This window comes from Contarinia nasturtii, unplaced genomic scaffold (assembly GCF_009176525.2).
Source record: "Contarinia nasturtii isolate CC-2019 unplaced genomic scaffold, AAFC_CNas_1.1 Cnas_scaffold_630, whole genome shotgun sequence".
Classification (NCBI taxonomy): Eukaryota; Metazoa; Arthropoda; class Insecta; order Diptera; family Cecidomyiidae; genus Contarinia; species Contarinia nasturtii.
Genome location: NW_022197981.1, coordinates 3,154,467 through 3,169,024, shown reverse-complemented (window position 1 = coordinate 3,169,024; position 14,558 = coordinate 3,154,467). Strand labels below are relative to the sequence as shown.

Here is a 14,558-nt window from a genome sequence, read left to right as displayed (position 1 = left end):
GTGTGTTATGCAAACAATCGATCAGAATAAGGAAAATGTAACACGATAAAATAAAAGCGATAAAAACCAAAAGCGTGCCCCGAATGACTGTTTGAAGATGATAATAGCCGAAGAAATCGATCAAAAATAAGAACAAAAGAAATTGTAAGCCTTTCAACATTCTTATTGAAAAAGACGAGAAAAGAAGCGAAGAGTCAAAAAAACACTGAAAACATTCACCGAATTAATATAAATATCGTATTTTATCCAACATCATTCTGACCGACCCAAAATCCATTTACTCTCTAACTACCACTATCTTATGTGAATCACACAGACAAAACGGCCACTCTGTCTCTCGATTGCATTATCCAATATTAACTGAACATGAAACGGGACAAAACAAACACAATATACACAAAACAAAGAAAACAAGAGAGATAGAGAGCACAGAAAAAAAACCAACAGTGTCAGCAACAATAGAGCCAAAAGTAATACTTCAAACTGAACTAAAATTGGTATATTTGCGAACGGGTAATATGGGAAGTGACATAGTAACGAAAAATTAAGCGACATTGGTCAGTGTCGGGCTATGTTCGATATATTTTCTAAAAAAATTGGCATGCCGACTATATATACACGTACAATATGTTGGACGAATGAAAATGAGCACAAGATGTGGTGTACATAAGCTAAATGGTACACAGAGGACCAAAAACCATGGTCGCACAACACTCGTAATCAGTATCATTAAAATGTGCAAATTATTAAGACATGTAGGGTTGTAGTCATTGTTGTTCACGTTTTCATTCGTGTGAATATACCCACCATACATACATATTGTATAAAAACACACCATTTTGATGCGCGACAGCGATGATCAAAGTAAGTGAGTCAATACGTATATACTTGATTATTATTAACCATTGACGCCACTGAACAGTGAAACAAGTCGCATATATCTACAATTTACTTGTGCTTCTTTCTTTTTTACTTCGTAATTCGCTTGCTCATTCGCGCTTGTACACATAGTGGTTTGGTCGGGTGGCGGCAACAACAGTTTGCATGGCAATCATTTTTACTCAAGAGAGTTGCACTTATGAACTGACAAAAACGAAGCTACAAAATATTGAGGCTCGATAAGGCTTCGCATGTACTACAAAATAGCAACAAATAAACCGCCTATAGAATAGATCATGCACACAGCAAAATAGCAATTTATTTATTGATTTGAATTATGATGGTGATGTTGCGTGAATCTACTTTTACTCTTTTTTTTTCGGAACAAACTCTATGAAAATTTAATAAGAAACTTTGATGAAAATGTTGTTGATATGATATCCGAAAATGTGGCGGTCTTTTGTGTGCAGCTCTTCCAACATTAAGTAACATACATATAAATTAACGAACCGAAACGCCAATCAATAGATTAAATGAATATGAATGACTTTTTGCATTCAATTACTGTCGAAAACTTTTGACATCGAAATAAAAATGAATGGGCCCTCTTCTTCTTCGTTGCCTTTTTTGATTGAACTTTAGCCTGGTTTGTAACTAAAATATTTGCAATTAAAATTCAAATAAAGCGCAACTTGATTTGCAAACACACCGAAAATCTCACAAATCACAAATTGGTCGACTTTTCGTAGTGTGTTTGAATTTTCAAAAGCTTTTACTAATGATCTGACCCAATTTGACATTCATTGTTTGAAAAGATTGCCACTTCATTAAAGATGAATCGAAATACTGTTCAAATGATGTTCGTATTTTGTTGTAACGACAGCCCGACAAAAAATGAGACTGACACACAGACAGAATGAGAGAAAGAGAAAAATAAAACGAAAGGAGACAGCGAAGAATTAAAGCTAACAGGGAGAGAGAAGGGAGACAGAGAAAGAGAAGAAGAAAAGAGCATAGGGGAGAGATGAATTTCACTGGCTTAAAATATTAGCCGTTCGTCGTGTGAATTCATTTCAAGTTTCGGCATGGTGCTGTTGATTTATGACTGTCTCTGCTTGTGATTAATATAAACTGGAAAATCTCGCGCACTTTAGGGCTTTTCTTTTATTTTGAATCTACAGGGCCGACAAACGTTTTGCTTTGTGAATCGCCCAAAATGTTTTGCCATCAAATTTCAAATTAAATACATATTTTTTCGTACGAATTACGAATTCCAGACTTTCTGACACTCTCTACATCTATACTTCAGTATTCACTCTCTTTCTTTCTCTCTCTCTCTCTCTCTCTCTCTCTCTCTCAATTTATCTATCTTGCGAGTTTATTAGAGTCAGTGGTGCAACAACCAACAATCCAATCAAATCCAACACAAATCAACTTAAATAAAAGGATCAATTTTTTGGTTCGTTGTCTCTATTTTGACTTTCCAATCTTTTCTGCGTGTCTGCGGATTCATTGTGCAGATATTCTAGCTTACTTAGATGTATTCGAGTATTTTTTTTTTGTTTTTTTTTTGCTGTTGGTGTCAAAAAATGTTTCGTCTTTCGTTTTCTGTTACAATCATTCATTTGATATGATTTTCAGAGCAACAACGACAAACAAAATTCGAATATACAGCTTCCTTTCTCCCCCAAAAAAAACCGAACAATACAATGTACATGTGTGCTGTTCATCCAAAAAGCATGAACAAATGAGTTTTGTAACTTTGTGACAAGCATTCACTTCATTGACGCGACATCGAAATCGATTTCAACACAAATGCTAAATCAAATAATTTAAATGCATAAAATGGCGTGAGCGTGTAAGTACGCAAATCAAAAGTGCGAGAAAATGTAATATAGTCAATACATATATACACATTATTTTAATTTATTTATATGTGATTATGTGTTTGATGGGTGTAAGTGTGCACAGCACATCCATTTGATGAGAGTGGCATCGCAATCATCGAGAGCGACAATTTGTTTTGTCATTGGATCATGACCTCCATTTATAGAGATCAGCACGTGGCCGCTATTCAGACTTCGAGTGGCGTCGAAATGAAAAGAGTAAAATTGCAGCAGAAAAAAATGTTAATCTTAATTTATGTTAAAGGTTTTTCACAATCAAAAACACACTTTGCAAATGACATACACGGCACATATTAACAGTCATGCCAAATGTATAAATTGCCAAAATTTACATATGACAGTGAATTGCTTTTCTTCTCTTCTATTTTGTTTGTTTCAGCCCGAATTGGTTGGTTGAATCAACCACTCTGGATTTTGTAGTAAGCTCTTCGAGTAGAGGTTTCATTGAAAATATACATGTTTATTGATAATTCGGCGCTTTTTTCATTGCGCATTGTTACTTTTATAAAATGATGGGGCCATTATCGTTTGGATTTATCTAGTCTAGACCATCAATACTAAATCGATGGAGCTGGTGGCCCACGTTGTAAATGCAAACAAACAAAGCATCAAACAATTGTTACCAATGTGGTAAAACCAGCTTATGGAAGCTCAGTGCTATTCATAGTGAAATGTATTCCTTTCTACTCGTTCGCGCGCGCGCACACACACACACAAACCAATGGAATGTAAATTAAGTGTTTCGAAATTTTAAATTTTTTACTATCGTATGGCGGCTGAAATGTTTACAGAATCCTTGAATATTAAAAGCCGTTTGCTTTCTTGTTGGTTTTTTTTTCATTTAAATTATAAATGCTGATCGTGTTGCCATTTAAAAAAGAGGAAAGAAAATGAAATCGACAAAATACAGACAGCACTTACTTTGTGCAATGAAACCATTTGCTGATATCATATATCCAATGCAATATACTACTCGACAGAAAATCGACGGCAAATTAAAAAAAAAAAGAGAATAGCAGCAATAACAACGACGACGTAAACTACGCAACAAGCGGATATTTATATTGTTGTGTATTTTATCTTTGAACAGAAGAATCATTTTTCTAATAAAAATCATCGGCATTATTACGTGCGCAAAGACATTTCGCTTTTGATTATAAATTCCTTCTCTCTTCTTTGTTCTTCTCTCACTGTGCACTGTCCTTCTCTACAAGTCCATACTTGTCAATGATAATAATTTTTGCTGTGTTGATGTTCTACTATGTTCTGTTTTTTTTTTCTGTTTTTTCTCCAATGAAAAATGTCTAACGAAAAATAAAAAAATTCGTTGGAAAAAAACCATATCATCTTGGCTTGTCTCAAGAATTTGTTTCCTTTAAAAAAAAAAAAAAAAAAAAACACAGTAAACGAACAAATAGCCAAAAAATAAATTGAGCAGTTTTCATTCGGGAATACTTCGAGGCTAATTCGATACACATATTTATACATATTTTATTGAATACACGTACTGAAATATAAAGCCAATGTGCTGCGCTTTTATCGTCATTCGCGAATATTTCGTCCGTGATTCAGAAGAAAGAGAGAATGAGAGAGAGAGAGAGAAGTGCACAAAACAATAAACGAATAGCTCGATGCGAGAATTTAATGGGTTTCCGCTATCCGCCATTCCGATAAATCTCATCGTCGATGAATCTTATTTTTATTACACATTCACCGAACGGGAGAGCGAAAAACGAAGAAGAAAGAAGCACATTTTTGTGATTATTCGATTTTATATTCCATACAGATTTTTCTACTCGAAATAATGTTTTGTCTGCGTTTGTGGGCTTAAAAAGAGCGAGAATGTTTAAATTTCCAATTTTCTCATTACAAAATTGAATGCCGCTCTCTGAATTTCCCACATAGAATACAATCACCAAAGAAACGGAAAATATTAAAGTCGGACAAAAGACAAGTCAAATGGAATGTTCATATTTATTTAATTTATGGATTCGAACAACACAAAAGTATTTCAACCATTATGTTAATTGTTGTGTTGCTGTTTGCACCGTACGGTAGATTTATTTGGAGGAGATTTCAATTTGAAATGTGTCGTTTTTTATTTTGCCATTCACATTTCATTTTTCGAGTTGTTTGCATGCCTAATACCCAAAAAAGACACCGTTTTTTGGCCAAAAGTCGACCGACATTTTTCATTGTACATATAGTGTAGAAAAATTAATGCTTGACGCCCAATGACTGTACCACATTGATAAATGGCAAATTTGATCTTCGAGAGTTAAGACGAATCCCAAACAAAACGGAGCAACGCGCTAATAACAAATACCATGAAACAACAGCCAAATAAAAAGAAAAAGTTTAATAAAATGAACGAAAAGATTAACAACGTGAAACGAATCAAAACCAGCACCAGTGTTGCGTGCTAAAAGCATCCCGACAGCGAGCAAAGGAGACGTGGCCGAACGAAAAAACAACGAAACAAACAAAAAAAAAACGAGTAAGATGACCAAATATACGGATGCAGACTCAGCGGGCCATTTTGAATGTATCACATACCCATAAACTGATCGAAACAACAACGATGATAGCAGCGATGTGCGCTGATGATTGAAATGAAAATCACAGAACTGTTTCACCGAAAAATGAATAGAAAAAAAAATTAGACAAATAATTGAGGCATCACATGGTGTCTGAAATCAAAACGGATTGCCATTCGCTTGATATGCACAGCAGTTGTAATTGAAAACAGCCTAATTTTGGGATAAAATAGAGAAAGAATCAACATAATTAGATAATCGCACACGTTTCGTTGATATGATCTTGAATTTCAGGTTAACATAAACGAAACAGATGTTCGATGTTCTTTTTTTGTGTCGGGTAGCACATTTTTCATTTTCTTTTGTTTCTTCGTGGCAAACTTCCGTTTTCTGCAAACTTTTCACAATTATATTATTTCGTTTTGCCAAATTAGCTGTCGTTGCTGAATTTTCATATTCAATTTCTTTGCTTGCACTGATTTCTTTTTCGCATCGCCAAATTCTTATTTCACATTTTCAACAACAACAACAACCAAGATCAATATGTAGGAGCAGAAGTGGTAAAAGGTGCAGCAATAGCAACTAGCTTTTTGATTACATCAGGAAAGCTGATAACTTATTTATATATAATACGAATCGTTTGTGAAACCAATTTAAATAATGAAAACAAACAAAACTAAAAGAGAAACAAAAAAAAAAATACGAGAACGTAAATATAATTTTTGCTCATTAAATTTGTTTCGAAGAAACATTTTGACCATGGATATTTCTCGGAATTATCATTGAATTTTGACCGAATAATGATTTTTCGACTTTCATCTATCATGTAAAAACAGCAGTTTCATTATTACTGCCTATCCCATAAACAAAATTGAAGGACTCATTGAAATTCCGTGATGATATTTCACTTACTGTTTATATGTGTGTGTGTGTGTGTGTGGAAAATTCACTGTGAAAAATGTTTACTTGTATATTATACATCGAATTCCACATAAAATTCTCATTTTGATCATCAAAGAAATGAAAATAAAATAACAACAACAAAAAAAATCGGAAACCAGATATTTCCACTTGAGAGTAATTGCGTTTTTGGATTTACCTTTTTTATTGTTTGAGTGGGTGAATTAAATGGATTAGAGGTGGTTTTATACACGAGAGGAAGATTTATGTCTGTTACAGAGTGAAAAACACAGAAAGTTCACTCACTCGCTCGGTCGAATTGATTTTGTCTAATTAATCGAACAACAACATTTATGTTGCAATAACATAAAAAACACGGTTGGCTGGAAAATTTGTTCGGATCAAAATGTACTCGCATTCGTCTTCCCACGAACGTTGATAAAACACTTCTTACCAATTATAAAATGATATTTAAAACTTTCCGTGTACGAGTCACTATTTGTTTGTAAGAATGTAATTTTCTTTTGATGTTGTCAGACGTTTTTTGAAGGTCGTACGCACATTGATTCAAAAATTTGATTATTTTTTATTTATTATAAGTTCAAACCAGCCAAAAAAACTAAAAAGCTTTGTTGTGTGTGTGTAATTTTTCGATTTAGTTTTGAAATGCGGTGAAAACTTTGTGTTTGCTATTATTGTGTTTGATTGGTTTATCTTTATTTCTTTTCTCCTTTTTATTTATTTTATTTTTCTCTTTTCGGTGGCACACAGCCAGTCATCACACATATACACACACTTCGATTGAAACTTTCTTCTTCGGTTGGTTTGTCTCTAATCTAGTGCTAGTTGATGTTTTCTTCCTTTTTTGTTTGTTTGTTTACGATTGATAACAGCGCCAATGTACAATTTTTTTCTATTAACAAGCTCTTTTGTCTACGAAAATCACTTCTTCACATACACTTGAATACACTATGATGCCACCACACAAAAACTGGAGGAAGAATAAAAGTGAAAAAAAAAAAAAATCCGTAAACAAATAACAATTTTCAATTTGGGCTATTTAACACTTTATAATGAAACGGACATTGCACGGAAACAATTTATTATTTCCAACGGTTGAAAAAGTCTTCTCGAACTGAGAGTCTCTGTTTGTGCAAAAAAAGAGAAAGATTCAATACGCAAATGAAATGATGTCAAGCTTGAGTGAATCGGTTTTTAAACGTGCTTCAATTAAACACGAGCACACGCAAAGGTCCTTTCTTTTTTTCGGTATTAATTGGCGACTGATAACAAAAACAAAACCGAAATACAGCTGGCTTACGAATAACGGTATTTTTCTAATTTAAAATGATTCTTCTTTTCCGAATGGTGCCTTTTTGTCCTTTAATTTGAAGACTGGCTTGTGTTTTACACTATATATTGGACTACCGTTCACTTATTGGATGGTGTACTTATTGTTTTTCGTATTTCTTATTAAAATGTATATTATATTATGATTTTTATCGTTTTCTTCGCATCTCTTTCTATTGCGGTTTGTCTGTGTTTAGATACAGTGGTTGTTGTGTTGATTTCAAATATTGACGTTGTATGTCGAATAATCGCGGTTAACTGAATTCGCTGGTTGTTATGAGGATCCAAAAAATTTCGAAAATATTTTAATATAATGAATAGATTGAATGTACGTCAATATCGTGCGAATGCTCCCGGTATACTAAAAGTAACGGTCGTTTGTTGTACGATGCGATGTGTCAAGCCCAATACTCGTGAGCATAGATGTGAAAAACCGACACATTTTCACCATAAAGCATACGATAAAAACGGATACACACAGCTAGTGAGAAAAATAGAAGTCGCGTGTATGTACACATACACAATGTTGGGAATCGCTCTGTACTCACTCGCATACACACTCACCATGAACAAATTGTCTATTCAATGTAGCTCTTGCCGACAAACAGAGCGATTTTCCATCTTTTCACATCAACGGCACACATCCAAGTGGAGCAAAAGAGACATAAAACGCATACAGCTATTTTAGTCTAGCATCTATCCGATGTGAATAAAAGCGTCCTCCGTTTTATACAACATAGAGAACTAACATACTCTCGCTCACTTTATGTGTATATTATTACCGTCAACAGAAAGTGTGATATCAGTTGATTTCGGATTGCTTCCATTCTGATATCAATGTAAAGTGAGATTCGGAAAATTCGTTGACCGTCAAGGGAAACCGAGAGCATGGCAAAAAGAAAGAGAGAGAGAGAGAGAGAGAATGAGTTGTTGTATGCAACCAAATGAGAATTAATCACATTTTTTCTATTTCAAGCGACATTGTTTGATCGTACCTAATTCGAAAAACAAGTGCCAAATTCAATAAGATCCTTGAGGTATTTTCACGGTCCGTAAAAGCCGCACTGACAAACTTTCGTCAATCCCCGGGTTAATTGATGATTTATCTAAAAAAATTAAATCAATTTTCCCATCGTTTATTTTTACTTGCCATATGTTTTAAAGATACCAGCAACTGGGCGCGTCCGTTCGTCACCAAAGAGTATATACGTTTCGATTTTTTTTTTTTCAAATGTCAGATAATTTGTTTATTTTCGGAAATGTGGTAAAAAAAGTTTCGTTATCGATTTAGGTTTAAATTTATCCAACGTCGTATCAATCACAGTTCATTTATAGTATCAAAATCGTTGGCTGAATGAGCCGCTTGAAATATGAATAGAGAGGGAGAAGTGGTATTAAACAAGTTCATCACTTTCAAGTTTAGAAATAGACAATGAAACCGAGAAGAGAAAAAGAGCAAGAAAAACATGAAAATCAATTAGTAGCGAAAAAAATAATTGTGAAAAGCAAATTATTGCAGATTTCTTTGTTCCATATTTTAATGCGCTCAAAAGATTTTATTTAAATTCTTGCATATTCCAGTTCAATAATCGTCAAAGTTTTCGATAGATTTTGGATGGTTTTTACATTGTCCGCAACCATATACTTTCGCAAAATAATAATGTCTCTATGAAATGATGTGTAAAAACTTGTCAATATGATTGTGTCAAAATGTGTGCATCTACTGGAAAATTATGTGGCATGGCTTAGAAAGACGCATTGTTATCGGTTATTGATTTAACGTTTAACGAACGTTCCGAATTTTCATTCGATGTGATTTTTATTATGCTTACATGCGATCCAACCACAGCAACAGGTAGCTCTAAGCTCTATATATACACTTACACTCTATCTGTGTGTTCTCTCCCACATCACATCGCATCATCTTTCAATGTATGCAATAATATTCAGCAGTCACTGTTTGCAAACAGGATTTAAACTTTTGCAACGCAAGAATAATTTATCAATCGTTCTTTTTATCATTTTGTACTGTCATACGATCTTTGGGCTAACAGTATTTCGTTTCGGTTTTTTATTCTCTTTTGTTACGCAAAAACATTCCAAATTTATAAGTTAAAAAAGGTGTAATCCTATTCTATTATTTTCGGCATCTTAACTTAGTGCATGCACTTTAAAGCAACTTAAATTTTCCCAATCTCTTTACTCAACGGTGTCGTAAGATATGGAAAAGAAACACGTAATTATTTTTACATTCCAGAATACTTCGCTTTATTCCGAGAAAAACATAATGAAAACATAAAATCGTTTTTTTTACACGTTTTGTACTTGTTTGAAACAATTTGAAATAATTTTATGTTCGATTTGATTTGCTTTTTCTATTATTATTTTATGAAAAACTCGTTATAAAATGTAAATGCATTTTTATTAATGCGAACAAAAACTGTTATGTAAATGAATATTATTAATTAGAAATAAATAAAAAAAAATTTCGACACAATTGGTTTATTTCAATTATTGCATAAAAATTAAAAGCAAATTAAAAGTGTTAAAAATGACGATATTTTCAATTGAATGAAGGGGAACAAACTAATCATTGCTTATCATCATTTTAACGTATTCACTAAATTTGAACCGGCGTTTAAAATTATTTTCGATAGAAACGAAAATCAAAAATTGTTACAATTGGAGGTCTAATTTATTTTCAATCCAGATGAAGAAAAATTCGAAGCATTCTCGTTATTTCATAAATATAATCTCCAAAATCAGAATATCAATATTTCTTCAGTCATTTGCAATGCATGCTGACCACAAGCAAAGTTTCATCAATCTGTCACTTACATCTAGTTACAAATCATAATGCTATTGTTTAGTGCTGGTAAGTTTCACCAAATTGTTTGCTATTTCCTTTTGCCTCTGCATGTTAAATAATGATATAAATGTTAATACGGTGTGTGTGTATGTGTATGGATGCGAGCGTTACTAATGTGGATCCATTTCAATTTGGATCACGTTCCATTCGGGGTCGTTTTGTTCGTGCATTTTCTCCAGTATTTTCGTTGGTGTGTTCTCGTTTTTTCACCGGAGCCTGGAAAATTGACAGAATTGAATAATTGATAAACAAACACCAAATATATCCGATGTCACTTAAGACGCAATTCGGTTTTTTGCGTTTTTTTTTTTTTTGATTGATTCTATGTTACCTTTTTGTCCCATTGTTGATGCAAATATCTTAGTAAAATATTTTTCTTTTCTGTTACAATAACTGCAATATTCGAATTAAAAAAAGCATATCAATAATTTTTTGATGTCATGGCATTTTCTTTTGACAACACACATTAAAATGTTCGCAATGTAAATTAATGCACGTGTTATATACACTCGAATTACTTACTCTGTTCTGATGGAATATCTACGGTTGGTAAATATACTGATGGTCGTCGTGATGATGTTCGAATGCCATTTTCTGTGTTGAATAGTGCAAAGTTTTTCTCATTATGACTCGGAAGATTCTTTAGAAATTCACTGATTGACTGCAATTATCCCAATGGGAAATTAAAACGAAACGAAAAAAAATGAAACAAATGATTTCAATTTGACTTGGCAACAAATAAAATATAGTTTCTTAAACCGAATAAATCATATTTTGTATATGAATTGGATACAAATGATTGTGTTATACGGCTGTAGTGAATGAAAGAGTTTAATTTCAATGTCAATCGATTTCGGAGGATGAAATCAAAAAGCACATTTTTTCCAGCCATTCAACTTAAAAATTTACACTCACCATTTTGAATATGTGTGTATTCCTGTTTGTTTCGCTATGAGTATATGCCGTGATACAACTCGATGAAAATTTCATAGAAAAATTTAATAAAAATAAATAAATCGTTTTATGTCACGATTCGCCAATACTCTTTTTTTGTTATTTCTTCGTTTTCTTCTTGTCTTCACTTCTCCTTTCTGTTTGACTTTTATCACTATAGAATTGTGTCTTTTTATATAGACAGTTCGTCATACACAATGATGACATACAGTGTCAAGAGTTTTGGTGAAAACAATGAAAACAAATTTGAAAGTCTAAAAATGAAAAGACAAAAGAAATACTCATATGGAACGACAGATGGCGTTTGGTTTTACAGAGGAGTTTTTTTTATATTGACATGAACATTTTTCTATTTTGGAATATTCCAACAAAATTTCACAAATATAATTTGTTATATACATGTTCAAACTAACGAAAGACATTTTTACAATCGCTCTTGCTTGAATTTTTTTTAAGATATCACTTCGATATCAAATTAATGTTTGAACAAAAGTTATCGAAATTTTGACTACTTTGTGATAAATTGGTTTCCAAGTTACAAAAAACCTTTCAACGTCATTTCGAAAAGCTTTAATAGTTCTACGAACATGAAACTTTTTGAAACACAAACAGCAATTGGCTCGTAGCTTAGTTTGGCTTTGTAAATAAGCAAATTTCATTTCATTTCGCGGCCAACGTATGAAAAACTATAAATATTATTTAATTATGGGAAAAATGTTGTCAAATTTTGGACACATTCGGATTTGCATATAAAATGTCTACCTGCTACTGATTTTATTTTTTTTTTGTTCTTTTTACACAATAGAAATGGGCGTGATTTACATAAATAAACAAATGTCAATATAGGTGCCAAATGTTTGTGCAACTGAAATCGACTGACGTGGATTATTCGACTGAGCAGTTTTATGCAGTTTTCAAGCACTTTTCCATTTCTGTGAAGCATGCATATTGTCACGTGTGACGCCGTTTAAATTGTACTCCCCATTACATTTGTTGCAAAGAAAAATACAGTTGGCGCGCTCGAATTACGGAACTAGGCCAATGAGCTTGTTTGATAATCGCTTATTTAAACGATGACGTGTTCATTGTCGCCATATCGGCGTAATACATCTACCAAATTAAACGTATAGGTGACTTTTAGTCTCCATGAGTAAGAATTTTATATCGTTTTCTAAATAACAAAGAAAATCCTTCTTTATAAATAATATTAATCTTTAGATTTTATTTTCTTTTATTTTGCTAATTTTCTTTTCTTTCATTCTTAAATACAATTCGTTTTTTTTTTAATTTTTTTTTTAATTAACCTGATTAGAATTTTCTGAATGTTTCTGTGTGTGTTGGCTAGTGGTTTTTGTTGTTGATTCTCTCGATCGTATTTTGGTTGAATTTTCAATAAATTTATTGATGGAAATTAGAATTTATTTATTGCGTTAATGTTTGTTTGGAAAGATTTACCGACGCACTGAACAATATAAGAAATATATTGCTCAAATACATCCATATTGAAAAAAAAGAAGTGAATTGTTCTACAATTCTTCTTTCTTCTGTTCTTTATAGTATTTTGGTTTCAATTCTTCTATTCGGCGAATAAAGTCTGACTTCTCGAGACAAACATCGCAAGTTTCGTCCCAATCGTTGAGAATCTTCTTGAGATCGCGAACCTTGAGCTTCTTCAGATCCACTGCCTCCAAATCGATTTGTTTCTCTGCAAATTTGAAATGGGTGCGATTTAGATTTTTGTCTAAGAATTTACAAATGCTTAAAAGTGCCAAATTATTCTCGTGCTAAATTCGATTGATTACAATACAACGTATACGAGAATCCACTATTTATATTAAATATGATTGGTTGAATACATACCGAAACGTAAATCACAAACTTGAGCATCTTTTTTCTTTAGTTTTTCACAAACTTTAACTGGTGGCATCGACCAACTCAATGGTTTGGACATTTCACCTAAGATTCCGGTTGCTGATGTTTCCAAACCGCCCAAGTAGTAACACTAAAAATAAACATTTTGGTTACACTTCGTTAACTCGACTAGTTTCTTTTTAGCGTATTTTTTTTTTTTTTTGCCACATGATGATGTGGAATGATTGCTTACAAGTCTTTGTTGTTTTGATTTGGCTGTTTTACAGTATTCTCTGAATGCTTCTTCGATTTGCTTGGGATCTGATTTGATGTCATCTGACAGTGTTTCGGAGAATTCTTTAATTGTAGCTACGCAAACTGTTGAAGAAAATGACACACAACCAACAAATTAATCAAATGAATTTCAGCCGAATGTAAATCATTCGGAACGGTGGCCTACCTTCACAGTCTTCTTCTTTGAGGGCAACGCTGACACAAATCAGTGACAGCACAACAATGCCAAAAATGTATTGTTTCATCATTTTTACTAAATAATTTATTATGTTAACCTGTGAAATACAAAGTAACAAATTAATTACTTGTATGAAATACGAATGTTTTTTATCATTTTCATTGATGATTTCGATAAAAAAAAAATGGGCCGAACCGTAAGAGTCTTTATACTTACTACTTTTATTTCTTAAATGGATTCAAACGAAACGAAATGACAAATTGTCAAATGAATTTTCGTCTAACAAAAAAAAAATTGAAAATTTTATTTCACTGTTTTTTTTCTGCACACGGAACCGAACAGAACAAAAAAGAAATTAGAAAACGAAAAAGAATTTCACTCAAGCTAGTGTGCATTAAATAAGCGCGGTGTATAGTGGACACTGACGATGATGATGCTTTATATTCGATGCGTGTACAATATTAAATAGCGCTTCAATAACTCAATTTTTTTTTTTGGTCGAATAAATTGTATATATGTGTGCATTCAAAATTGACACACGTAATGCTTATTTGGCTTGAAAATGTATAGTTTGCGTTGACAATTTGGAAAACAAAACCTGGACAAATCTGATTGGGCGACACGATTTGATGTTTTATCTCGACGTTTCACACTTGCTGAAACACAATATTGTGTATATGTATGCACACCCGTTTGTATGTGTCTGATTTGTCAAAAAAATTCGAGACATATGAAGCGGCTGCTTTCGGTTGCGTTCCATTGACGGCTCGTTGAATAATGTCGAGTTTACATGAGCAATTGTTGTTTGACACTATTCTTTTTTTAAATTTAAAATAGTA

The 14,558-nt window shown here is 32.8% G+C and overlaps 3 protein-coding genes across 5 annotated transcripts in view; all 3 read right to left on the bottom strand.

Annotated features, from left to right (window-relative positions):
* Positions 1-7,906, bottom strand: part of LOC116340325 (receptor-type tyrosine-protein phosphatase kappa) — a 124,575-nt gene extending 116,669 nt beyond the window's left edge. For 2 of the 3 annotated variants that reach the window (XM_031766767.1, XM_031766769.1), the window contains exon 1: positions 6,423-7,906. The gene's annotated coding sequence lies outside the window, so the exon portion shown is untranslated. The remainder of the gene's footprint in view (positions 1-6,422) is intronic. The other variant, XM_031766768.1, reaches the window with a different exon arrangement.
* Positions 7,907-10,249: 2,343 nt separating this feature from the next.
* Positions 10,250-11,563, bottom strand: LOC116340186 (DET1- and DDB1-associated protein 1). Its single transcript, XM_031766502.1, has 4 exons — positions 11,358-11,563; positions 10,965-11,103; positions 10,774-10,835; positions 10,250-10,658 (listed from the first exon to the last, which is right to left on the bottom strand). Exons 1-4 carry the CDS (start codon positions 11,430-11,432, stop codon positions 10,569-10,571), a joined length of 366 nt encoding a protein of 121 aa, XP_031622362.1. The 5' UTR covers positions 11,433-11,563; the 3' UTR covers positions 10,250-10,568.
* Positions 11,564-12,793: 1,230 nt separating this feature from the next.
* LOC116340090 (mesencephalic astrocyte-derived neurotrophic factor homolog) lies at positions 12,794-14,359 on the bottom strand. Its single transcript, XM_031766307.1, has 5 exons — positions 13,936-14,359; positions 13,708-13,816; positions 13,501-13,625; positions 13,257-13,398; positions 12,794-13,101 (listed from the first exon to the last, which is right to left on the bottom strand). The coding sequence occupies exons 2-5, from the start codon at positions 13,787-13,789 to the stop codon at positions 12,923-12,925; spliced, it is 528 nt and encodes a 175-aa protein (XP_031622167.1). The 5' UTR covers positions 13,790-13,816; positions 13,936-14,359; the 3' UTR covers positions 12,794-12,922.
* Between the last annotated feature and the right edge of the window lie 199 nt (positions 14,360-14,558).

Excerpts from the sequence above, each read along its gene's own strand:
- LOC116340186 (XM_031766502.1), bottom strand. The coding sequence starts at position 11,432 with ATGAAATTTTCATCGAGTTGTATCACGGCATATACTCATAGCGAAACA. Across the intron at positions 10,836-10,964 it reads AGATATTCCATCAGAACAGA|TTATTGTAACAGAAAAGAAA; the intron begins GTAAGTAATTCG and ends CGAATATTGCAG. Across the intron at positions 10,659-10,773 it reads ATCAACAATGGGACAAAAAG|GCTCCGGTGAAAAAACGAGA; the intron begins GTAACATAGAAT and ends TCAATTTTCCAG.
- LOC116340090 (XM_031766307.1), bottom strand. The coding sequence starts at position 13,789 with ATGATGAAACAATACATTTTTGGCATTGTTGTGCTGTCACTGATTTGT. Across the intron at positions 13,626-13,707 it reads CAAAGAAGAAGACTGTGAAG|TTTGCGTAGCTACAATTAAA; the intron begins GTAGGCCACCGT and ends TTTCTTCAACAG. Across the intron at positions 13,399-13,500 it reads AATCAAAACAACAAAGACTT|TGTTACTACTTGGGCGGTTT; the intron begins GTAAGCAATCAT and ends GTTTATTTTTAG.